This window comes from Aulostomus chinensis, chromosome 5, assembly GCF_037954235.1.
Source record: "Aulostomus chinensis isolate RoL2024-O1b breed Wild chromosome 5, RoL_Achi_v1.0, whole genome shotgun sequence".
NCBI classification, from domain to species: Eukaryota; Metazoa; Chordata; class Actinopteri; order Syngnathiformes; family Aulostomidae; genus Aulostomus; species Aulostomus chinensis.
Genome location: NC_141324.1, coordinates 16437476 through 16461901, shown reverse-complemented (window position 1 = coordinate 16461901; position 24426 = coordinate 16437476). Strand labels below are relative to the sequence as shown.

At 45.5% G+C, this 24426-nt stretch overlaps 2 protein-coding genes across 5 annotated transcripts; one reads left to right on the top strand and one right to left on the bottom strand.

Annotated features, from left to right (window-relative positions):
* Nucleotides 1-552: 552 nt before the first annotated feature.
* Nucleotides 553-14652, top strand: wdr47a (WD repeat domain 47a). Its single transcript, XM_086203517.1, has 17 exons — nt 553-715; nt 2547-2716; nt 2924-3007; nt 3185-3269; nt 5137-5268; nt 5367-5543; nt 5627-6138; nt 6228-6345; nt 8309-8490; nt 10091-10324; nt 10409-10463; nt 10822-10979; nt 11094-11263; nt 11399-11569; nt 11654-11785; nt 11917-12135; nt 13250-14652. The coding sequence occupies exons 2-17, from the start codon at nt 2559-2561 to the stop codon at nt 13390-13392; spliced, it is 2730 nt and encodes a 909-aa protein (XP_086059643.1). The 5' UTR covers nt 553-715; nt 2547-2558; the 3' UTR covers nt 13393-14652.
* A 61-nt stretch (nt 14653-14713) lies between these two features.
* On the bottom strand, nt 14714-24388 carry gpsm2 (G protein signaling modulator 2). 4 transcript variants are annotated; one of them, XM_086203515.1, is made up of 16 exons: nt 24193-24388; nt 23610-23648; nt 22734-22831; nt 18740-18961; nt 18524-18659; nt 18311-18450; nt 17379-17502; nt 17181-17296; nt 16947-17102; nt 16747-16855; nt 16531-16660; nt 16376-16452; nt 16106-16294; nt 15791-15950; nt 15525-15715; nt 14714-15431 (listed from the first exon to the last, which is right to left on the bottom strand). In XM_086203515.1, exons 3-16 carry the CDS (start codon nt 22751-22753, stop codon nt 15255-15257), a joined length of 1947 nt encoding a protein of 648 aa, XP_086059641.1. In that variant the 5' UTR covers nt 22754-22831; nt 23610-23648; nt 24193-24388; the 3' UTR covers nt 14714-15254. The 4 variants fall into 4 exon arrangements, with proteins under 4 accessions (XP_086059641.1, XP_086059639.1, XP_086059642.1 ...); XM_086203513.1 differs by lacking the exon at nt 22734-22831 and adding an exon at nt 20980-21422; XM_086203516.1 differs by lacking the exon at nt 22734-22831.
* Between the last annotated feature and the right edge of the window lie 38 nt (nt 24389-24426).

The window sequence follows — 24426 nt, the reverse complement described above, 5'->3', positions numbered from 1 at the left end:
CAGGACCAACACATAGAGACAGACAACCATTCACACTCACAGCCACACCTACGGTCAATTTAGAGTATCAGTCAGCCTCGTCCCCTCTTGATGTCTTTGGACTGTGGAGGAAGCTGGAGTACCAGAGAGAACCCACACAGGAACAGGGAGAACATGGAGACTCCACACAGAAAGATCCTGTGATGGAGCCGGGACTCCAACCTTCTTGCTGTGAGCGACAGTGCTGACCACTGCACCACTGTGTCGCCCCCAATTCTAATCCATTTCTCTGAAATACATTTTAGTGGTATGCATTTGTGTAGCCTATATTTTTTGCTCTTTGAGAAGGAAGTGACCAGCCTCATGATGGAACAATAAACATGACGCAACGAAAAACACAATGGTGATATTCAACGCCAAAGATTGCCTGTACGTGTGTTTGGGCCTGACGGTTTGGACATATTTATTGCAGAAGGAACAGACAGCCACTCACGCAGTATTTCTGCTGCTGATGGATGAAGTTTAGCGTGTGGAGGGTGGAGGGAGGCGGAGCTCGCGCAAGCAGCGGGCAGGGCTGGGCGGCGGAGAAAGATCCAGCAAGGAGGAGACGCGGTGAGACGAGGCGGGGACAGGAGCAGGCAGCACAGGCGGGACTGAGCGGTGCCGTCGTGACAGCGTCTGGAAACAACAGGGAAACACCGAGGCTGCGTTTCTTCTCATGTATTTTTAGAAACAGGTGAGTTGAACCACATTCGTGTCGTCGCTGGGGGGGGACTGTCACCCCGCCCGACCGATCGCTGGTGGCGGCCAGCTAACTAGCGGATGATGCCTCTCCCCCCGTCGGCCTGCCTAGCTAGTCAGACCCCCCCTCCCTTCCTACCGCTGGTCAAATTAGTCAGCTTTGTAAGCGCTCTAACGGTAACCATTTGTTAGTTTTGCTCTAATCCGGTCGCTATTAGCTGCTACGCGAAGCTAACAAGTAGGCTAAGCTTCTTACAACGTTTGACTTGTGGCTCAGAGCCAGTGTTATTAGCTAACATCTCATGCTAGCATAGCTGCTGGACTGCAGCAGTGCAGCTCATTATTATTAAACTGGAGAATGCTAATTTTTCCGACACCTTGCCAGCATTTTGTGTTCATCATTGAAACTCACCCAACTAGATGGGAAAACATGTCATACTTCGAAGTGTCATTGAGATGCTTTTTTTTTCCTGGAAACTCCACATGTGGAGGGGCGTGCATCCCTTCATATACAGCAGTTGCCTCCTGGATGTGGATAATTATTATTGTGTGATTACAATACATAAACAGTAGTTCAGCCCTCGCTATACCCCGATAACCCGGTGAGAAAATAAAATGTTGCATAAATTGTAGAAGAACATCGTAATGAGCCTTATTCATAAAACTAATATGCTCTTACACACCTGGATTTTGTAGCCCAGTTTAGTCTTACAGACGGGAAGCAAAGCCTGATGGCTCTTTGTACCCCCCCCCCCCACACACACACACACACACATACACACATCTGTTTCTGTTATGTACCTTGAAATCTTTGCTAATTTGGTTGATTGCAAGGTACAAGTAGGAATGGCACAATACCACATTTATAAGTGTTATACAAAGACCACAGCCTGCACATAATACAATTTTTTTGTTGTACTTTTTTGCCTGCCATCTGAATATAAACGTATGTAAATATTATTTAAGTTTTCCATTATAATTACCACTTCCCTAAAGAAAAGCATGCTGCAGTCGGTGTTATTCTTATTACTTGGATGGTACATGCCACAGCATGTCTGTTTGGGCATGTATGTGGGAATTTTGGCTGATGGATTAGAACGCTCTCTAGTTAGATATCAGGTCCGCTGATGTGTGCCAGTATTGGCCGATATTGATACCAAGGATAGGCTTGGCTCATCCCTAGTCACAAGAGGTGCACAATAGCTATCAGGAGCAAGGACTTATAAATAGCTCTCAGGTTTTCCTTCCTGTCTCAACCTGCGCTGTTGAGTAAGTAAAGCCTGTTGTCGTTCATATTACAAAATGAAGGACTCTTCCTCTGTAAGGAGCTTTCCAGTCAAACTTCAATCCTCAAGGCAGTGCCTCAGAGTCACTTAAACATCTGCACAATTAATATTTTCTTCAATGGCAAACTGCCATTCTGGCCATGCGCCGTAAGTAATTATTGCAATTACACTGAAAATATTTTCTAATATAAACCATGAAGACGTATGAAAACTTCATGAACTCATGGTTAAAGCAGTGGTCTGTTAATATGTGTCATGCAAACATTAAAAAGGCCTTTTTCTAGTATTTGAAAAAAAAAAAAACAGCGATTTGGAGAAAACTTAAGACTGTATAATTATTATAATTCTGCTAAAAGACTATAACTGACCATATTGGATTATCCTGCCGTGGTTCATCCCATATTTAATTATTCTGTCTCAGAAGTTGGGACACAGCATGACAGCATTGTGCTTGTTTCATTAGCTGCAAGAGTTCTGACTTTTATTTATTCTGGAATATTAAAGGAACTGTTGTTTCATATTTTTACTGTTGCTCATCAGCCCGTCGTCACCATGACAGCGGAGGAAACCATAAACGTGAAGGAGGTGGAGATTATCAAGGTGATCCTGGACTTTCTGAACTCCAGGAAGTTGCACATCAGCATGCTGGCCCTGGAGAAGGAGAGCGGCGTTATTAATGGGCTCTATTCGGACGACATGCTCTTCCTCAGGTAGGCAACAATTGCACTGGGCAAATGCGCTGTCGCTGCATCTGCAATTCCACTCAGCTTTAGCCTTCCATAATTGGGTTTGATTAAAAAGTCCTTAGGAAAATACTAGGAGGAGTTGTCATATCTCAGTAGAAAAAGAATTTGAGTCAGACATTAGTTGGATTTTGAAGTCATGATTCCACATGTGCTGCCTGTGTGTGTTTGCAGGCAGCTGGTGCTTGATGGCCAGTGGGATGAGGTCTTACAGTTCATTCAGCCATTGGAGTGCATGGACAAGTTTGACACCAAAAGGTGTGTGTTCAATGACTTGTGTTTCTATGTTACCAGTTATTGGACTTGTACATGTTCATGTTTACATATTAACACAGGCGCAAATACAAGAAGCAGCAGCAACACTGAGATGGCTTCCCTTCCTGTCAGGATGTCTCATATCATGTCTCCATACTGCCATGTTGTTGTTGTTGTTAGGTTCCGGTACATCATACTGAAACAGAAGTTTCTGGAAGCTCTGTGTGTGAATAATGCCATGTCCGCAGAAGACGAGCCGCAGCACGTGAGTCAAAGTTTTACATTGAAGCGCTGAATAATATCAAGTTGCCTGCAACTGCACTTATGATTCAGACTACTGCAAGGAATTATCATTATGTGTCATAATTCAAATTTTTAGTGGAAGAATATTTTTGAAATGACAATGTGGGATGTATATATGGATCTATACAGAACAAGTATGTTGTCTTGAGTCTGTAGAATACTGTTGCTATGCTGGGATATCAAGACAACTCCAGAATACTTCAAACATTTGTTACGTAGCAAATATGACACCTGCATATTTTAATCTGTTTTTCAGCCCTACTACATTTACTGAATTAACCTTTAGATTTTTTTTTCCTATAAATCAAAACATCCTCAAACTGAAGGCTCTCCACTGCTTTGTCTTCTGACTGAGCGCAGCTGGTTACCATTACAACAAACATGAAGGCTCAAGCTCACGTCCTGGAAGCCGGTCCAGTCTCTGTTTAGGACTCTGGGTTCCAACCACCAATTCAATATGAACACTTTCCATGCAAATAATCTTTCTTTTAGATTAGACTTCTGTATTTCCAGCACATTTCTGAAGGTTGAGCTGCACTGAGAACAAGCTCACAACTTGGTGCGACACATTTTGTTTTTGTATTCAAAGAAATTACTTCAGTACCGTTACAAAAGGAAATGTTCCAGCCCTCTGCAAAGTCACGGTTACCCTAACATGTTGGTTGTAGTTTGCCTGTCGCTTTGCTCTAATTAGAATTCCTGATGTGGCAACCAGAGGCAGGGTTGTCTGAGTTACAAACTGTTTGTGACAAAGAGATGGATGGAAAGCATAATATTTGTAGGTGCTTGCAGTTTCAGTTTGACCTGACAGCATGTGTGTGAATTTAGGATGAGCGAAGCTCCACCCTTGTTGTAACTTATGGGCAGCAGCTTATGATGGAACATGCATGCTAATGACGCTAGCACGGTTTCATTTTTCTGTTCATTCGTTAGATTTCTTGTTTGTTTGTTTTTTTTGTTTTTTAATCAAGAAAGACTCATAAAAATGTTGCCCAGCAATTAAATAATGCTCGTATCACAGCATTTTTAGTCACTGCTAACAAAACATGAAGCATGCTCACAGACAACAGATGAAAGCTAAGTAGAGCATTTTGTTGGTCTCAGGAAATTGCAGTGCAACTACACATACATTGAAAATACATCCAAGTAGTCAGACATTCTTTTGGTTTTGACTTTGGAATTGTAATGGAACCCATTTTGATCAGTTTGACGCCCCAAAAGACAGTGACTGTGGCTCCCACCTTATTTTTGTATTGTAACAAAAAAAAGAAGAAGTATTATAAAAGTGTACTATATTGTAATGTGTGTGTATATATAAAATGTACAGAGATTTCTCTTATTAGAACCAATTCATCAGTCTCAAATCTTTGGAAATCTGAAATGATGAGGAATCCCATTACTAGATCAGATACTCATTCTGCCCTCTTCATACCTGTAAGTGAGGCCAAGTGTGGCCCCGCTGTCACAAGGTATAGCTTTGGATGCAGCGGGTGACACTGTGCCAGTGGCGGATTAGGACGGACTTCTTTAGGCATCAGTGGATGGTGGGTGTCCGTCCTTCAACATTATTAGTGAGTCCAGGGATGAGCCTTGACTGGGGGAACAGTGATTTTCCAGGATGGTGAAACAACATTTTCAGAATCGGTGAAAATGTTTGTGTCTGATTTCTTGCACGTCAGCCTTGAAGCTGTTTTTTATTTTCAGCCTCACTGACATTTAATATTCATCCGTGCCTCGGGTGTGGTTCAAGATAAAACTCTGATGTAACGTGCCTTGCTTGTCCCTTTTGGAGAAACTCCAGGTCACAAATGTCTACTGTGTTTTTCCAGTTGGAGTTCACCATGCAGGAAGCAGTCAAGTGTCTCCACGCCCTGGAAGAGTTCTGTCCCTCTAAAGACGACTACAGCAAACTGTGTCTGCTGCTCACGTTGCCTCGCCTCACTAACCACGCTGAGTTTAAGGCAAGGGATTATAAGCAGTAGTTTATAATACATTTGACTTCAATGTTGTATCTTAGCTATGTAACAAAAAAATATTGCGCATGTGTGATTGGTGTCAGGACTGGAACCCGAGCACAGCCAGGGTGCAGTGTTTTGAGGAGGCCTGCACCATGGTGGCAGAGTTCATCCCTGCCGACAGGAAGCTGAGCGAAGCTGGATTCAAAGCAAGCAGGGATCGCCTCTTCCAACTGCTCCTCAAGGGAGTCCTCTATGAGTGCTGCGTCGAGTTCTGCCAGGTCTGGTCTGAACTCTCATTTGTGTCTGAACTGCTAAAGAACTTTCTGTTAGTGACTGACTCTCCTTGCTGTTTTGTGTGCAGAGCAAGGCAACGGGTGAGGAGATCACCGAAAGCGAGGTTCTTCTGGGCGTTGACATGCTGTGCGGGAATGGCTGTGATGATCTGGACTTGTCCCTGCTCTCCTGGATGCAGAATCTCTCCCACACCGTCTTCTCCTGCGCCTTCGAACAGAAGCAGCTCAACATCCATGTGGACCGCCTCGTCAAACCAGCAAAGACCGGCTACTCTGATCTCCTCACTCCTCTCATCAGCAAACTGTCTCCATACCCGTCCTCCCCCCTGCGCCGGCCTCAATCCGCTGACACCTACATGTCCCGCTCCTTGAATCCAGCACTGGACGGATTGTCATATGGGCTGTCTGGCCAGGATAAGAGAGCAAGTGGTGGGGAGGCTGCGCCAGGTAAAGGAGTCTCTCCTATGTCCCACTCATTCGCTAATTTCCACTACCCTGGATCGGGCGGGCAGAGCCTGAGCAGGAGTCTGATGATGGAGAGCTCTGACTGCCACAGCATCTTCGAGGAGTCCCCTGAAACGTAAGGAATTAAACCTAGTTTGAAGCTACAATGCACTCCGTCTTGCCGAATGTCTCAGTAATGTGTGTCGGATCTTTTTATGTGTAAAGCTCAAGGACGGACACACCTGTGGATAAAATGCTGAGTTCAGATGCTGCTCAGAGCGCGCGTCCTGCATCAGCTCCAGGCGAGGATGCACCCTCCGCTGGCTCTGCTGACAGGAACGAGGTAACGTGGGACACTTGCTGCTCAACCAGTTTAACCTGTTGTGTGACACTTAAGGGACCAGCTGCTAGGTTTGAAATGTGGGTGTTGCCCACATTGAACATCATTGAACATAGACTAGTTCTGATTAATCTTGTTCTCAGTGATGAGTCCGAGTCATCCTCCTCCAGTAAGTGTGACAGTGATTAATCACCACAAAGCCTGACATGGCTGCCATTGCCATTTTATTGAAGGGTGGAGATGTCCGTTGACACGAGTGTTGCGGCGGTATTTCAGCGGTATCAGACCCATCTCTTGTTTTTACCTGGCTGGTCTATTTTGTTTTCTTCTACGTGCAGCAAAGTCACCCTGCAGGCATTTAAAATTGCAGGACTGTGAACATGATTTTTAAAATGATCATCATTCTGCGAGTGGCAGTGTGTAGCAGCAGAGCTTGTGTGTGTGTTCATTACACACTCAGACAAAGAAGCAAACAAATGTGCATCTGAAGGGATCAATATGCATGCAGAGCTCCTGGTAATGTGGAAAATTAACGTAAACAGTAGAAGACTGAGCTTCCTGCTCCAAGTTCTTCAGAATACACGGTTGTACCCAACACAGATGGAAGTTAGACAGACCTGCTCCATCTAAGCATGATCAAATCTGTTCCTACCCTGATAAACTTGAATTGTTAGATCCACATTCATGCTGTTGCTGTCTTATTCTTCCCTGCTTTCGCTGGCATATTTCTGAGTTCCATGAAACATCACTGCCACCAGTGGAGGCTCATACCAAAGAGCGCATATACCTGCGTCTCAGTGGCCACACTGCTAATGAACAAACAACATCAAAAATTCAAAATTAAGGTATTTTTGAAATTAAGGTATTAAGAAATTTGTTTCTTGGATAAAGTCGCTTTAAACCTGCTGGATGAACTGTACATTTTCTTCTTAAAATGTGGTACACATGTCCACTTGGACTCAAAGATGGGGTGATAAAATTTCAGGGGGTCAGTGTTTGCTCACAAAATTCAATGTTTGATTTGCTGACTAAATTCCACACAAAATTGTACTAAGATAAATGCTGAGTAATGTTCTGAAAACCACTGTTGTAGCTGTTGCTGTTGGAGTGGTGCAGCATCGACTGAGCCTCACAGGTCTCCTTTAATGCCTCGAGGTTTAGTGAAACTATAAACATTCTTGACTGTGGATAAAAGAGCTTTAAAAGACACCTTTTGTCATAACATGACACTCGTGAGTGCAGCTGGTAAGAGGGCGCAGGACTCCAGGTGGGATTTGATCTTGAGGGGAAACGTGGCTCCAGCCCTCAAAGCTGAGTCATCACGTCCCTTGTGTTGCCTATAAACACAGTGTTTCTGTCTGGTTCAGGCTTTCTATTCTGTGCAGAACAGTGTGAAGTTAGTGCTTTGCTCCGCCTTCACCATCACCCTGGAGACGCATAAAGAGGCCAGAAACAGAAGCAGACTTTGGGGCCCCTGTGGCCTCAGTGTCACACTCCAACCCTCCTGTTCTTGTTTTCCATCCTTTTGCAGAGCCGGCACACTGCAACCCCACCCCCCCACCGCAGGTCTGTTCCTGTCAGATACTCAGGACAGGAAGCAGAGGGCCAAGAGGGGAAGTGACCTGTTCTCAGCTCTCATCCTCTCATATCTGATAAAAGGCTGAGGTGGAGCTGGGTTCATCTTGTCACAATGCTGCTTGTGAATGATGTGAATAGGACTTGGAGGTGGCCATTTTGATGTAGACAAGCTTCTGTGTGTGTTAAGCAGGCTTGTTACTGTCCATAAAAGTTAGATAAGATCAAATTCGCAGAGACAAGTTTTCAGATATGTTTTTTTTCTGTTCCAATCCACTGTGCATTGATGGAATGCACGCAGCTGCCGATGAGATAACCAAACAGCGAGTCATATTTCCAAGCGTCGCTCTTTATGTGTATGATTTATGAAGAGCTTTGTTTCAACTCTCAGCTGCGGGACTCGACGGAGAAGTATGAGGAGTTTTACCGTCAGCGCCTGCGTGTGCAGCAGCACCTGGAGCAGAAGCAGCAACAGAGGCAGATGTACCAGCAGATGCTGCTGGAGGGAGGGGTGCAGCAGGAGCCCCCACCCAGTAACATGCAGCACAGCCTCACAGAGACCTTCCTTAACAGGTAAGAACATGAGAAGAGAGGCTTGAGATGAAGGTGCACGCTGGAGGCACTATTGGTCATGTGACTTGGACAGGACAGGGGAACGTCCATGGATCTATAACAGGGCTTTACACTTCCTCCTTCCCCCAAGGAATGGATGAAGACATTTTGGAGTACAATGCAGATTCTTAAAATTGTGTGTTTTTTACTTAGTAAAGACTAAAGACTGTGTTCTGTGCAGCTTGACACACCTTTGGTCAAAAACATGCCCACCTCATATTCTCTGTGGAGAACCGAGCCGCCATGGGGACACACCTGCAACGCAGCATGGAGCTGCTGGAGGAGTCATGAGTGTTGCCCTCCCCCGACTGCCGTTCGTAACGCAGTACAGCCATGCCTTGGTTGTTGCTTGAAGAAGTAGTGGATGTATTTAGCACTTTCACTTGCACTCTTAAGTACCATTTGCATTTAACTTCTTTTAGTCACAAATTTGAGTGACATGCTCACTCTGTTGAGCCCTGTATAATAGCACGAGGACCACTTTGATGATTCTTTTACTCTGACCTCTTTCAGAACAATTGAATTTGTTGCGGCCCACCATTTGCCCAACACTGACTGCCACATATTGACTTTTTTGTTTGTTCTGCACCCAGCACATACATCATTTCCACTCTGCCCTTAACTGTTCCACACACACACACTTACACACGCACACCAGGCTGCTCTCACATGTGGTAGCAATGATCAGAATAGTACCAGTGAGAGAGAAACTGTCCTCGATACCTCATGTGCACAAATACAGTCTGGTGAAAACAGGGCTACACAAACCCAAGTGCTTGCATCTACTCAACCCCGTCCACCTCATCAGCTGAAGCCTCAGATAGCATTTATTTATTCTGTGGTCAAATGCTGTGATTAAAAACAGTAGAATACAAAAGTCACCTCATGAATGAGGACGGTGTGAACGCCATAACTTTGAGACTAAACCCTTGCACGGGAGTGTTTTTGAAGGATTGGGGTGGAGGAAGGATGTACAAACCAGACGTTCGAGCTAGCTCAGTTTCATCTCTCTGAATGAAGTTGGATTATTACTGTTGGGCTTTTAATGTCTTGTCAGACCACAGGAGATGTAACCATGAAAATTATGAGTCCCCTGAGGATTCCCTTCCCTTCTCCCACTGCACCATCTGTGCTGATCTGCCACGTCTCCTCACATGGGACGCTCGTCTCCTCTCTATTCATGCTACGCGTGATTATGTACAGACACATAAACTGAAACATCTACAACTGAAACTTTAGCGCGCTGTCAAACACCCACCACTAGATTTTGGTGACAGAGAAGAAGTGTAGGACAAAGACCCTTTGATTTTATTCCCCTGGGAGTTGTCCCCAGTCCTCCCTCTCCCTGCCTCTGTATCCACTGCATAATTCACAAGGCTGCTTGTGCATAATGGCTTCATTTTTTCCCCTTTTCTTTTGTCCTTTGGCCTTCCCACTTAGAATAGATTTGACTAGGCTTTCCTGCTAACAACCTGAAGAGGGAAGGGAGGTAGCTCTTCTTAAAAAGATGAAGAGTATGAGAAACAAAGGGTTAATGAATGACTGTGTGTGTGTTCCTCAGGTCCATCCAGAAGCTGGAGGAGCTAAACGTAGGAATGGAGGAGGTGAAGTCTCTGGCCCAGCAGTGTAACGGCAACGGGAACACTCCCGCATCTGAGGACAATAACAACCCTCCATCTGCAACCCCGGAACAGAGCAGGAGCAGAGGGGGAGGGGTACTCAGCAGCACCCCGCAGCACACAGCAGGAGGCCGTGTTGTCCCACCTCCCAATGAGTCCCCCGTGGTCTCGCAGAGGTAGGTCTTTGTTTTGAGGTTGGTTGCAGAGCTGAAGCAGTGCAGTGCTTCCTGATGGTTATTGTGTTGTTTGTTTGTTGACAGTGGTCAGAAAAACAAAGCAGGTAACTCTCCAGGCTCTGTGTCCCAGGGTAAAGAGGTACGTTAACACAGCAGCAGCCAAGCCACCTCTAAAAATACACTTGAAGAAGCATTTGTACTACAAGAAGTACGCCTTTGTTTGACTGTGCTGATGTAAATTTGATTTGATCATTGTTCTAGTATAAAGCAGGAGGAAGTTAGCCAACATTATGTCAACGTTTAAGTTGAGCACAGCCCATCTTGCTTCCATCATAGTATAAGATGATTAAGACTGATGCTCCTTTGGCATTTCACTAAGAAGGTTATTAATCTGGAGTCACACTGGTATCATGACAGTTTGGAAGATGTAAGCTTAAAGATGATACTGCTAATTATGTGTAATCTATATGTGTGTGTGTTTGTGTTTGTGTTACTAGGGCGACAAACCAAAAAACCTGTTTGTGCCAATCCACACTCTTGAGGATACTCAGGCTATCCGTGCTGTTGCCTTCCACCCATCTGGAACTCTCTACGCAGTCGGATCCAACTCCAAAACGCTACGTGTCTGCGCTTATCCAGAGACGTTGGACACGAGGTAGCACGTTCAGTCAGTCTGAAAAACACAAGCTTTCTTTCGGTTCATGTTGGGACATGGAAGCTGCTGTTTGAATGTTTGACTCGCTGACCATTCCTCTCTTTCTTGTTTCAGTGGTTCAAGTCTAGCGAAGCAGCCTGTTGTCCGCTTCAAGAGGAACAAGCACCACAAAGGTTCCATCTACTGCGTGGCCTGGAGCCACTGTGGTCAGCTGCTCGCCACCGGCTCCAATGACAAATACGTCAAAGTTCTACCTTTCAGCGCAGAGACGTGCAATGCCACAGGTGAGCACGTTCTGCTTGAAACACTCCTCTGAGATGACGTCAGCGGCACACACCAGTCTAGTCCTGGCCTTGGTGCACCCTATATTTAACAAGCCTCTGTGTGTGTGTGTGTGTATGTTTGTGTGTGTTTTCCAGGACCAGACCTGGAGTTCAGCATGCATGACGGCACCATCAGAGACTTGGCGTTCATGGAGGGTCCAGAAAGTGGTGGCGCCATCTTGATCAGCGCTGGCGCGGGAGACTGTAACATCTACACCACCGACTGTCAGCGAGGGCAGGGTCTGCACGCGCTCAGTGGACACACAGGTATGTTGCAGCGTAGACCACAGAAAGACGTCCTCTGCTGCGTGTGGCAGCGGCAAGAGGTTTCATTGTCATGTTTCTGTCCAGGTCACATTCTGTCTCTCTATACGTGGGGAGGCTGGATGATCGCTTCCGGATCCCAGGACAAGACGGTTCGTTTCTGGGACCTCAGGGTGCCCAGCTGTGTGCGAGTAGTGGGAACTGCTTTCCACGGCTCAGGTATAAGCTCATACAGCGGCTTGGACATTATTAATAGCACTGCTGGCTCTCGTCATCAGAAAATACTGATTATAATGGATATTATGGTTTCACCGTGCTGGTTTTTACTGCTACATTATTTTATTCCACAGGCAGTCCTGTAGCCTCGGTAGCAGTGGATCCTAGTGGCCGTCTCTTAGCAACAGGCCAGGAAGACAGCGCTTGCATGCTCTACGACATAAGAGGAGGACGTATTGTCCAGGTGTATCGACCACACTCAAGTGATGTACGTTCCGTCAGGTTCTCTCCTGGAGCACATTACCTGCTCACTGGCTCCTACGACACCAAGGTCATGGTCACCAACCTCCAAGGTACGTCGAGTCTACTGGCACAGCTCACATAAGCCACCGTATGCTAAGAATAATTGTGTGCTAGTGTGAATAAGACACAGGATGAGAGCTACTCCCCATCAGAACGAGCCTCAGCCATGACAGCCAAACCTGAGCAGGGGTGGTGTGTTAGTGAACACCTCAGGAAACCATCTCTGCCCTGTCAAGACGTACAAACAGTAACATCCCAATTTTCTCATGTTCTTTGTCTACTTCTTTGGTGTCTCACTGCAAATCTGCACACAGCCAGCTCAGATCACCAGTTTCTCACAGGCATCTATTTTTGGATCAGAAGATCCTGTTTGTTTCGCGCTTGGTTGGTCATCTTTCCCATGTCACCTCTCGCTTCACAGACTCCTCGTGAATGATCATCCAGTGTGTGACTGTAGCTGCTCGGTCATGTGGTGTGTGAAGGAGAAGAACTTCCTGAATTGTGTCACATGAACAGTAAAGGGAAGGGGCAATTTTAGTTTCACACACCTGATTTAAACCTTGTTGGGGGGTTTTTCTATGAAATTAGAAAAAAGTTTAGTAGGTATAGTAGCAAGTTTTTTGATCTGAAGCGTCCCCTCTCTTGTTACTCTACAGGGAAGTAATTTTACTAATGTTAACCTGCTTTTTTATTACTGGCTGTTTAGGGGCTATGATGTCATTTCCTTCTGCTGACTGCAGAGTAAATGAATAAACATTGGAGGCGATGATCTCCTTACACTCACTGGCTCACTGCAGGAGTCATCTGGTTTGATGTGTAGCATTCTTGCTGCACCTGTCAGAATTCACCAGTGAATTGTTCCAGGACTAGGTAGCTGTGTCCTTAGCAACATCTGTGTAATGTTGCTTTTGGTGTCATTTTTGTCATCTGATGGAAAATTTTAGAAACCCGGCGTTAACATCACTGTTGTAGCTAGTGAGATTTCTAATGGAGCTCTTATTGTGTCTTTGTCTTGGATATAAAAACTGAATAAGCTACAAGAGTGAGTGATTGTTTCTGGGGATGCACGACAATGTTTGCAGGCCATCCGTATCAGCAGATGTTGGTATAAGTGTGTGGCACTGAGCTTTATTTCTGTGTGTGTGTCTGTGTGTCTCTCTCCAGGTGACCTGACCAAGCAGCTGCCTCTGACTGTGGTGGGAGAGCACGGTGACAAGGTGATTCAGTGCCGGTGGCACACAGAAGACCTTTCTTTCCTCTCATCCTCCGCTGACCGCACTGTCACACTCTGGACTCACAACCCATAGCGCACACACCAACAGTTGCTATCACCTGAAACACACACATTCTCCCAGATCAACACTGTTTCTTTCTCTCCCAACACTGTTACACTCTTTTAACGCACTGAAACACACACACACACACACACACACACACACACACACAGAAGGCAATGGAATCTTTACTCGCATCCACACAGATGCAAAGCTGCAACTCATCTCTCGCTGCATGTTCTCCTTTATTCTTTGCTCATGCTCTTTTCACTGTCATGAACGGGTAAAACTCTTCCCTTGGTTCCCTTAATCATCATGATGTTACCCTACATATTCAATTCCTACACACACTCACACACACACTTACTCCAGTCAGTGGCTGCATGTACTCCCACTGAGGAAATGATGAAGATATAGGACAGTTTCCAGGATGGTGCCTTCTTGATTTCTGTGTCCATAACAAACATGGAAAAACTACAAAACTGGCAAAAACATTTGCTAAATTTTGTGAAATTCTACATCCCCCCCCCCCCCTTGAGCATTTTAATAGCTGGTGTTCTGCTGCTATTGGTTGGAAAAACAAAAGTTGAATTTCTAGTGTCAGATGTAACGTGTCAGTAGTGAGCTTTCCCCTGTTCGGAGGCTGAATCAGTCAGCTGTTGCTTCCCTGCAGGGTGTGTAATGTTACTGTAGCACAGCGTCACAACTCCAACTGTATAAATTAGCTTTTGTTGGCATTTACTTTAAAGTTGGAAGTCGTTTTTTTTTTTTTTCTTGCCAGGAGCTGAGTGCTTGTTGTGTTGGCATCAAAGGGAAATACAAGTGACTTTTATTTGGCCTCCAGTATTGAGCTTTGCTTCGTCTCCTGCTGTCTCTGTATCCCACCAGTAGGGGGCGGTCTTTAAGGGTCTAAATGTAATGCACAAAGAATCTGAATGGGAGCACAGATGTCTATTTATTTGAAACCAGTATTCGGGGCATAGACATTGTCTTCCTTTCCTTTTTAATTTAAATGCACTTTGTTTTTCTAACTTTGTTTTATCCTCTGAAAGATGCATTGGAAGTTTTTATGCTTATGTATAGTATATTGTTTTAACAAACAATGCCAAACTAATACATGGATAGATGTATTTATTTCAGTTGTGTTAATGTATGTACAGGTATTATTAGTATGTTTTTGAAATGCTAGTGGCTCTTGTATGAAGCCTTTCTAATTATTGTTTTTAAAAAAAGTGGCTTAAATTAATTCAAGCTAACTGAAGTCTGCTGGTACGTTCAATAAAGTGTCTTTTACACAAACTGTGTTTCAGTAGAAGTGTGAATAAGTGAGAAAAAGTCAAACAATCAACTGAGAAGAGGCTTTTATTGCTGACCTCACTCAAACATTTAGTACAAAAGAATATAAGGGCTGTACACAGGTTGAGTTCATTATTTTCTCTTTGCTACAAATAGCTTATGTACATTTTCGGACTTCGGTTACTCAATCTAACCAAAACTTTTAAATGTTAAGTACATGAAGAAGATGCTGTACTCGGACACAGCGGCGAATTCAACCACCATAGCTTACGGTGGTAGGACGGCAGTTGCAAAGATAACAATCATAAAAAGTACAATTTATACAAAAGTTAACGCAGTTGTGTATTGATAAATACACAGATGGTGAAATGAAAACGTACAATCATGAAAATGTTAAAACACTAGTCCCTGATACCGCTGAGAGGTTGTGGGTGAAGTGCAAGTTGTGCCAAGAATGTTTTCAGGTTCTGTACTACATACGACACTGACAGTGTTTTGTTTGAACCATGAGGACAAATGCAAACAGGAGGCTTTTGTATGAGTGACATCACCACGCCAAGAATATAAACAAACGCCTGCATGTCCCGTAAGTGCTTGGTTCAGTTGGAGCTTTGCCGGCCTGCAGCGGTGGCTACAGAGGGCAGGGTGACGCGCTGCTCGTCCATTCGTTTGGCCTGCGAGCGCATGATGAGGCTGAAGAAGTCCTCATCTGGTACTGTGGGCCCGCGGATGGGAGGAGGGGGAGGGGCGCAGCGCTGGTCATCCAAACGAGACCCCTAGTGGAGGATGCCAGATTAAATTTTGCGATCTGGGATCACCAGAAAATGACCTTATTTGATTAGAAGAATAAAAAAACAAAACCATCTCACCTGACACTTGACCAACATATCGAAGAAGTCATCGTCAGGCTCTGTGTTGTCGGCGTTGGCCATCAGGTGGCTGAGCACAGCCTGGTTACTGTTCTGATTGAGCCTGAGTCCAGGCAGGCTTCCCCCGGCAGCTGACGTCTCCTCCAGCCGCCGGCCCTGTACGCTGGAGACGTTGGTGGACTCGGACACGGCTACAGACGGACAGATCAAGTATTATCAGATGATAAGTTTTAATGGGGTTGAACTGAAAACGCTCTGACACTCACATTTCCTGATTGCACTGGGAGGCGACTCTGGCCTGCTGTTCAATGATAACCTGCTGCCTTTATCCTGGATGGAGCAGCGCTGGTCATCCATGCGGTTGCTCTGGAAACGGCTGAGGAGGTCGAAGAAGCCTTCGTCTCCCAGCATCTCAGGACTGAGGCGCTAATCATGACAAAACATGAAAACAGTCTTCAAATGTGTCTCCATTAAAGTCATAGTGAATTTTTAAGCAAACTGGGAAAAAGAAGTGGATAAAATACGCTTTATAATGTCACCAGAAGATGGCGGTACAGGTGGTGTGTGCGTGTTCTACGTACCTTCTGTGTTCCCTGCACAGGTGTCTGGCTGGTGTCCAGGGTGTTGCTGGTGTCCTGGAGCACCTTACTGGAGCCGCAAGCCTTGTACTTCTTCCCACGAAGACGATTGACGAAGAACAACTTGGAGGAGCTCTTGGCCAAAGAGGGTTTTGTCTGTTTGGTTAAAATATCACTGCTCCACTTCTGACCCTTGAATACAAAACACACAGATGATGAGCGCGGTTCTACAGGAGTTCCAGGTGGCTGTGGTGGAGGAGGAGCACTTCTTACGTTCATCTTGTCCGGTGTGAGTTTCATCAGCTCCAGGTTCTCCATGCTGTGTCTCCTGCTCATCCTCGGCCTCGCTCCTGAAACACATTGTAATGGTTCAAACATCTTCATCACCTTTGAGAGGTGAGGGTTTTGGTGATGTCACAGTTCCTCACCGTGCTGGTTGTAGTCCACGTCCTTGTTCTCAGAGACGGTGGAGCTATTGGTGCTGTAGCTCAGACCCAGGACCATCTGGAGGTCTGACACGTTCATGCGAGCCGTCAGCTCGCCGCTCCGGTCTCCAGTCTGGAGGAAGGAAAACACACACATTCTTACTACCTGAAGATTTATTTACCTGCCAAGTCAGAAAAGTACTAAACGTTGTTCTGTACCTCTCTGCAGATCTCCAGGTGTTTCTCAGCGAAGTGCATGGCCTGGTCATGGTTCCCTAAAGCAGTGTGAGCGTTTCCCAGACTCCAGCAGGCACGGCCCTCTCCGATCCTGCACACAAACCAAACACACACACACACTCAGCAACTGTAACACAGTCAGATAACGAGATTCCTCCTGCAGCCGTAGTGAGTGTGAGCACCTGTCGTTGAGGTCCTGGGCTATGATGAGGTGTTTCAGGTGGTAGTCTATGGCTCTGTCATAGTCCTGGAGCAGAGTGTAGGTGTTGCCCAGACTGTAGCAGGCCTGGGCCTCGACTGCTCGGTCCTTCAGCTGCCTCGCCAGCTGCAGCGACCTCCTGATAAACACGGAGCCGGAATGAAACGCTTATCTCCTCCCCAACAGATATTAGGACCAAACTCGTTGGGAAGCTTACTTGTAATGCTCAGCCGCTACTTCGAAGTCCCCCAAAAAGATGTAAGCGTTCCCCAGGTTGCAGTACGCGCGGCGCTCTGCAGGACGGTCGCCAAACTCCTTCGCTATGAGCAGACGCTGACCGGAAGGAAGAAACAGGATCACATTTTAGTCTTGTACACACTCGCGGTGTGTTTATTTGTTACTGTATTTATCGCACCTGCTCATGAGAAGCTACGGCTTTACGAAAGTTTCCCAATAAATAGTGTGTGTTGCCCAGATTGCCGTAAGTTCGACCCTGGGCAGCCCGGTCGCCAAGCTCCTTCACTATGGACAGGTTTGCTCTAAAAACACAATCATACAATCCAAACACAAAATATTGCATAAGCTTGTGCTGTTTATATTGATACTTCACTCAAAATGAGTAAGTTGCCTTTCGAGTACTCACAAGTTGGTGCCTTGAGGTCACAAAAACCAGTTTTCTCGAGCTAAGCTAAGCTTCTCAACCAAAGACAAGCGCAGTCGCCCAAAAGCCTACAAAGTCTTTGAAAAGTTGGCACTGAACATATTAACACATTTTGGTGCTGACTAGACCTTCAGTACCCGGTCCTGTTTGGATTAACCTGGACTGCTGCTGTTGTAGCACCTCTCTCCGCATGAAATGAACACGCTGATTGCTCGACCAATGAGATTTTAATCGAATGAGAGCAAAACAACCATTGATTGACCGGTTGCGCCGGAGACTTCAGCCCTGGGTTTTTCCCTCCTGCATCACTTCTCCCTGACTCCAGAGTGCGGAAAGAGCCGGTGCGTTCAGCTTGAAGCTAATAACGGTTGACGGCTAACAACAGATGCCATTAAGCATGTTTTTACCAACACTCAATTGCTTAGCTGGGTATAATCCACTTCTTCATTACTGCTCCGTGATCCACAAACACCAACAAACGCTTTTGTACGGTTTGGATGTGGTTAGCCAGTCACCGCTAGCTTCAAGCCAAGTATACGTCGCTGGCTCTTTGTGCATTTTGGGGTACCAAAGAAGTAACGCAGGAGGGAAAAGCACCTCCTTGACATCAGGAATCCTATTTGTGAGTACTTGAAAGGCCAAAACTCACTTTTTGGGTGTAGAATTACTTTAAAACAGTGACTCACTCGTAGTATTCAGCGGCCTTCCTCAGTGCTGTCATCACCTCTTCAGGGAAATCTCCAGGCTCAGCGCCGCTCCAACAAATACTTTTCCCTTTAGCATGGTACACGTTCCCAAAGTTATAGAGAGCTCGCGCCTGACCCACCTAACACACACACACACCTCTTTAACAACAGGTTATAATGCTGGTGCTGCTTTGTGTGCTTGAACCTGCAAACCTTGTCACTGATGTCCCTGGCGATGTCCAGGTGCCTCTGACAGCAAACCACGGCCTCATCGAACCTCCCCAGCACCTTCAGCGTGTTGCCAAGGTTTCCGCTGGCTTTGGCTTCTCCAAGCAGGTCTCCAATCGTCCTGCGTGACACACATTTCAGACAGAATAAGAATATGTGACCATGTGTCAGGTCTGTGTGGGTTCTTTGTGAGGGTCGGACCTGGTCAAGGTGAGGTCATGGCGGTGGAACTCCAGGGCCTTGGTGTAGTCGTGCAGGTGGAAGTAGGCATTTCCCAGCTGGCTGTAGATGGCACTGAGCACCTGCAGGTCCTCGGTGCCCACCTGGATGGCCGCCTCGAAGAAGGAGACGCCTGCTCTGTAGTCGCCCACCTTACAGAGGCGCTCGCCTTCCAACGCCAGCTCCAGGCAGGACACCTCCATCCTGCAGGCCACAGAAGAGGTCAAACGAAGATCTGGCTGGAGGGAAAATGCTGAGGTGGCTGTTTCAGAGGCAAATACAATCATTACAATCAAAAATTAAAGAAACTCTAGAAAAATCTTGAAGGACAAGCGAGCGTGTTCACTCCCTGCTGCTGAACTGAAGCTCTGTTGCGGCGAAAGCTTTCAGCAGGGAATGTTGTTCCGCTGCTTCCTTCCACCACCAGAGAACAATGGAGCCAACTGGGGTTTGTTTGTTACGCTGTATCTCACATCCTCCAGGCTGAAGGTCAAGTGGGTTCCTTTACGAGTCAAACCAGGACTGAGAAGAATGATGTTTATAAGTTCCTTTATTCCCTTTTAAAAGAGGACCTGGTGGTTGTGACTGTCCTCTGACTGTGCAGGCGGATCTGATGCACAGAGGTTTGTTATTTGGTTGGTAACATTTGTCGAACGGATCCCTGTAAACATTGGAAATAGTGGCGCCTTTGCAGTTGCCTTTACATCCAATGATGGAGGCGGGGTGGAGCTGTGATTGACAGTTATGAGATTTAGTCACAAAAGCTAACGTTAGCACTTTTTGCAAAAGCATTGATTCTTATTGAAGATAGGAGACGCAGCTCGTCGCTGACAGCGCAGCCTGTGACGACGACACTTCCTTCCACACTGCAAACAAACTGAAATCTAGAGGATGCAGTGAACTGCTCCCTGTAGTGCAGGAAACTGGATATAAATAAAACTAAAAAAGAGTTTTAACACGTGAGTTGAAGCGCAGCCACACGGCGTGACAAAGGCGTCACACACGCCACTGAAAAGCAGAGTCAGACAATGGCTGCTGGCTTATCTACAGGCGGATTAAGATTAAGCGTCATATTTATCCAACGCAAAAAAAAAAAAACTGGATTGGTCTGCCAACTTCTGTGTTTCAGGAAACCAGGGTGCTGTATTGTTGGGACAGAAAGAATCTGGACACACCACCCAAGTTGTTTGGTGGCGAAATACATTCAATCAAACAAACGACGCCTCAACACGTCACATGTAGGATCTGCTGCCGCCATGACGCACAAACAACAACACAACTGTCCTGTGTCTTCATTCGCACGCGGTTCAGCTAACACACCAACAACGTGCAGCTGCTGGCCTACCTGCTGGCGTCTCTGGTCCTACAACAACAACAGCACGTGGAGCATCTGAGCGGCATCTACTGAGGTTCCCACAGGAAGCAGCTCCGCCTCCTCCTCATGGACAGAAGACCTCCAACCCACCCGAGAACCTCTTAACCACCGGGGGAAAAAAAAACCCTGACTTCTCGTTTATTTTCTAAAACTAGTTTTGTTTTTATTTTATGACATCAATGCCGCTTGATCGTCTGACGTCAGAGATATTTAAGCATCGGAAAACCTTCAAGGAGAACGCGTCTGATGCTGTCACCGTATTAATCCCCAATTCCAAGAGCGCGAGGGAAATGGCTGAATCAGCAGTTACTCGGCTAATCTGCTTGTCTCCTCTTAACCTGGTCACCTGAGATTACGGCCGTGCGCCTGACAGATTACAATAATTCACTGAGAATTTTGGACTCAGGGGACCAAAAGGAGAAAAAACAAAACACACACACAATGCTGACCCCTCCTCTATCCAAATAAGTTCAAGTGGCCACAAACAAAGCCAGCAGTGATGAATTTTTCAGGGCTTGTTAAATATTGAAGGTAGCTGGAGCGGTTTGGAAAGAGCACTGGACAGCTGGCTGACGCCTTTTTAGAAAAACCCACCTGCTTTTAGTCAGCACAGAAATGGAAATTAGGTTTCAATGTAGCACGCCGTATCACCAGGAAAGCATCGGCACCTCCTGTGATACGCCTCTACATCACAAGCTTTCAAATAACTCGAAATGGCGACTTTGCCCTTTCATTTCCTGATGCATTCATAAGGAGTTCCTTCTAAACTAATGTAGGAAAACAGAAAAGTCAGAGGACTACAAGAGCTCTACGACCATATTTGAGTTGAGAGAAGAGGGATTCCTACCTGTAGCGGACATGAAAGGACTGCTCCTCAGCTCGTGTACTAACCACTGAGCCGCCGGTGTCCATTGAAGTGCATAATATGAGGGAAAATCCCAATTTCGTTCCGGAAAAAATGGTTGCGTTTAAAAAAAAAAAAAAAAAAGAGCCAACAAGGGAAATAAAAAAAAAAGTTCAAAAAAAGAAAAAAGGCTGTGTAATTAAACACAAACCAGACCAAAACAAAAACAAAACACAAAAAGATTTAAATAAAAATCACCAAATTTGGTCAAGTGTGATTGTCCCTCTGCTGAATGGGGGGAAGGAGACCCCATGAGAGTCGCACAGACTTGCAGAGTCCTGAGTCCACACGGCTGCTGCTGCTGCTGCTGCTGCTGCTTTCGTGTACTGTGTGTGTGTGTGTGTGTTTTGCGTCACAGCCCCTCAATCTCTCTCCTCAGTGGCCTTCTGTGAAGAGAATACAAGATGCTGGATGTGAAGCCTCTTTTCGGGCTGCACGCAGCCATGGCAACACCAACCAAACAGCAGCGTGCACACAAGCGGGTCAGGCAGGACGTGAGAGAGCAGGGCGGGAATGAAAGAGACGAGGTCAGCGGCGGCGCAGACGAGCTGTCTTTCTAAGAAAGATCCAGGCGTGGGGATAAGCACGTGTGTGTGTGTGTGTGTGTGTGTGTGTGTGTGTGTGTGTGTGCTAAAAGATCCTACAAGGTGAGCAAGAGATGAACACCTATGCAAGCAGAGATGGAAGGAAAAAGCAACAACACTGTTGCATGGATGAATGAAAACTGTCACCAAATTATAAGAGAAGCGCCGAATTGCAAACAAAGCTGACAAAAGGAGAAAAGGGATATCATTCTACCGTGTGTGTGTGTGTGTGTGTGTGTGTGATTTCCACTGCAACAGGAAGGATGATGATAAGAAAGACTAAGATGGACTGCTTCATCATGACCTCATGTTTCCATGAAGTCATACCAGCCATACCAACGTGCGCCCCAACCTCTCAGCCCCTCCCCTGGCACACCAGATATTTGATGAGCTGAGGAAGTCCTGATAGACGGATTTGAATCCTTAACTGAACTTTACTGCATCCTGGCAGTTGAAACTAGTGTGTTCAGACTCAGGCCCACGTCCAGACTTGCTGGTGCACTAAACTACATCACCAGCCTGCAGCTGTGGATTCCCTCAACCAACGGCCAGTGGCGTTTTTACAGAGGACGCACGATGTCGGATTATTACCGATACCCGTATGAAACATGTTTATACGATATTTAAATTATGAAAACACATGCAAAAATGATGGCTGTAACAAAAAAATTGTATTCTGATTTCTAAAACGTAAGGAAGTAATCAGATATTTACAAAATTATCTCTACATCATAAACAACAAATTAAGAGCAAACACGAAAAACTTCTGCAGAACGTGAACGATCCCAATATCGGCCATTAGACAATACCGATACTTTTTTTTTTACTTTATATAAATATTTGCTTTTTATTGATTTTTTTCCCCACTTGGGGTTCTTTCTGAAAATCAGCTCAGAGGCAAACAAAAAAATTACATTCCACATGTAGCTCATCTTCTCCAACGATCTTCCCTTTTGTAGTTTTTTTGAAGTACGAGTTCAATCATTAGAGATAAACATCTAACATTACATTATTACCTACACTAATGTCTTCAGCACAGATGTTATTTCAGGTATTTGAACAGAAACTCGCCGACTGCGAGATGAGGGAACCGGATCAACAATGCTAACTTACAGCTGCGTTTTAGGACTCATTCTTGCACCGCTGCGTTGTGTTCCTGTTATTGAGAAAATGGCTGAACACACTGTAATTCTCGGGTTGTGTCCGACCACCTAAAAGCAGAATATGATCGGATTAATTGAGTAATGAGGAAGAAGAGTATTTAGGTGATTGCAAATCTTAACGCACCTCCGAAGTACATCATGTGTATCTGCTCACTCTTGAACTGAGGTTGGAACAAGTAGAAGACACTAAACAGTGTGGTGGCAAATCCAGATGTAGGAGATGGGTGTGTTTGCTTGCTAGTGTAGGAGTGCGAAGGGGAACACTGGTGCTGATGTAGCAGATTTCTAGACACGAGTCTTTCCATGACACATGCTTAGTTTGCCCTAAACAGAAATACCCTCTGACAAATTAGGGTCTATAGATAGAACTGTGTTGAAATCAAGCAGCGGCGGCGAAGAGTGGTGCGAGAATGAAATCATCTTTGCTGCTGCATTCAAGCCAAGCGCCTCTGTGTTGTACATGTTCCTGCTCATGGCTTTTAGAATTACGAATTGCTGTGTGCCAGTGTGCAAGCAGCCTTTTCCACCATTGTATGCCAAAAGGGTGTGTTTCCATCAGACCTGCCCTGCTCACAGGGCTGCAGTGTTTGCGTGTGATCCCTGTCAGCTTTGCAGGCTTTAATCACAGCCTGCGCTGTCTGACTCACAACATGACTTCATCTATTTTCTTTGTGCTTCCATCCCATTGATTTACCTAAATAACTTCTCCCTCTTGAAGCAAGTTTTATATATGGACCCCACCACTCATTCAGCATGAGACCATGAGCCAGCAAAACCCTGCACCACAATAAAAGACAGAGGCAACAACAACAAACTGGGTACTGACCGGTAACTCTTCCTGACAGGAACAGTAAATCTGGGAAGCCTGCAAGGCAAAGACAGTGAATACATTTAAATCTAAACACACTCACGCAACATGTGGTTGGTTAACGTTCCGTACTTTTCCCTTCATGCTTCGAGACAGCAGCATCCAGGTTTCGTATGAATTTATCATTGAAGTCAACTATGAGTCACAGTGGGAACACTGGTGATTGTGAAACTCAGTGAGATGCGGTTCGTCCTTACTGAGACTGTGGGCTACTACTATAATTTTAATATTTACTAGGTTATCAAATGCGCGGAACAACACTGTATTCTAAAATAGTTTCCAAATATTATTCTCTATTTTTTCTTTGTATTAATCATACAACGGATAGTAAATTCATAAACTTCTACAACTACAATCTATAAATCTATGACTCCGAGCAGGTAGTGACCATTGATCAGCCACTGTTAACATTAACAGATTAGACCACATTCATCTCAACTGGTCGCCTCTGTTCATTTAAACCGATTTCATTTCACTTTGGGAGCAGGTAGTAAACACCAAGATTAGCTAGCTAACGTAGCTCATTAGCTCTCAAACTTACGTTAGACGATCCAGTTCGAACAATGGTGAATAGTCCTTTTCCTGTCCAGTTTGTCACAAAAACAAAAGCGCTCGAAATAGTCCCATTTAGTAAAGAACCAGGCTATTTACTATGCAGTCGAGCGCGACATTGTCCTTTTACTTCTGTTAAACTTCTATTTAACTTCGATGAGTAAGAAGAAACGCTTGCGTGCCAGTATGTGTTTTTTTTGCCAAGCGGCCAATCAGAGGACGG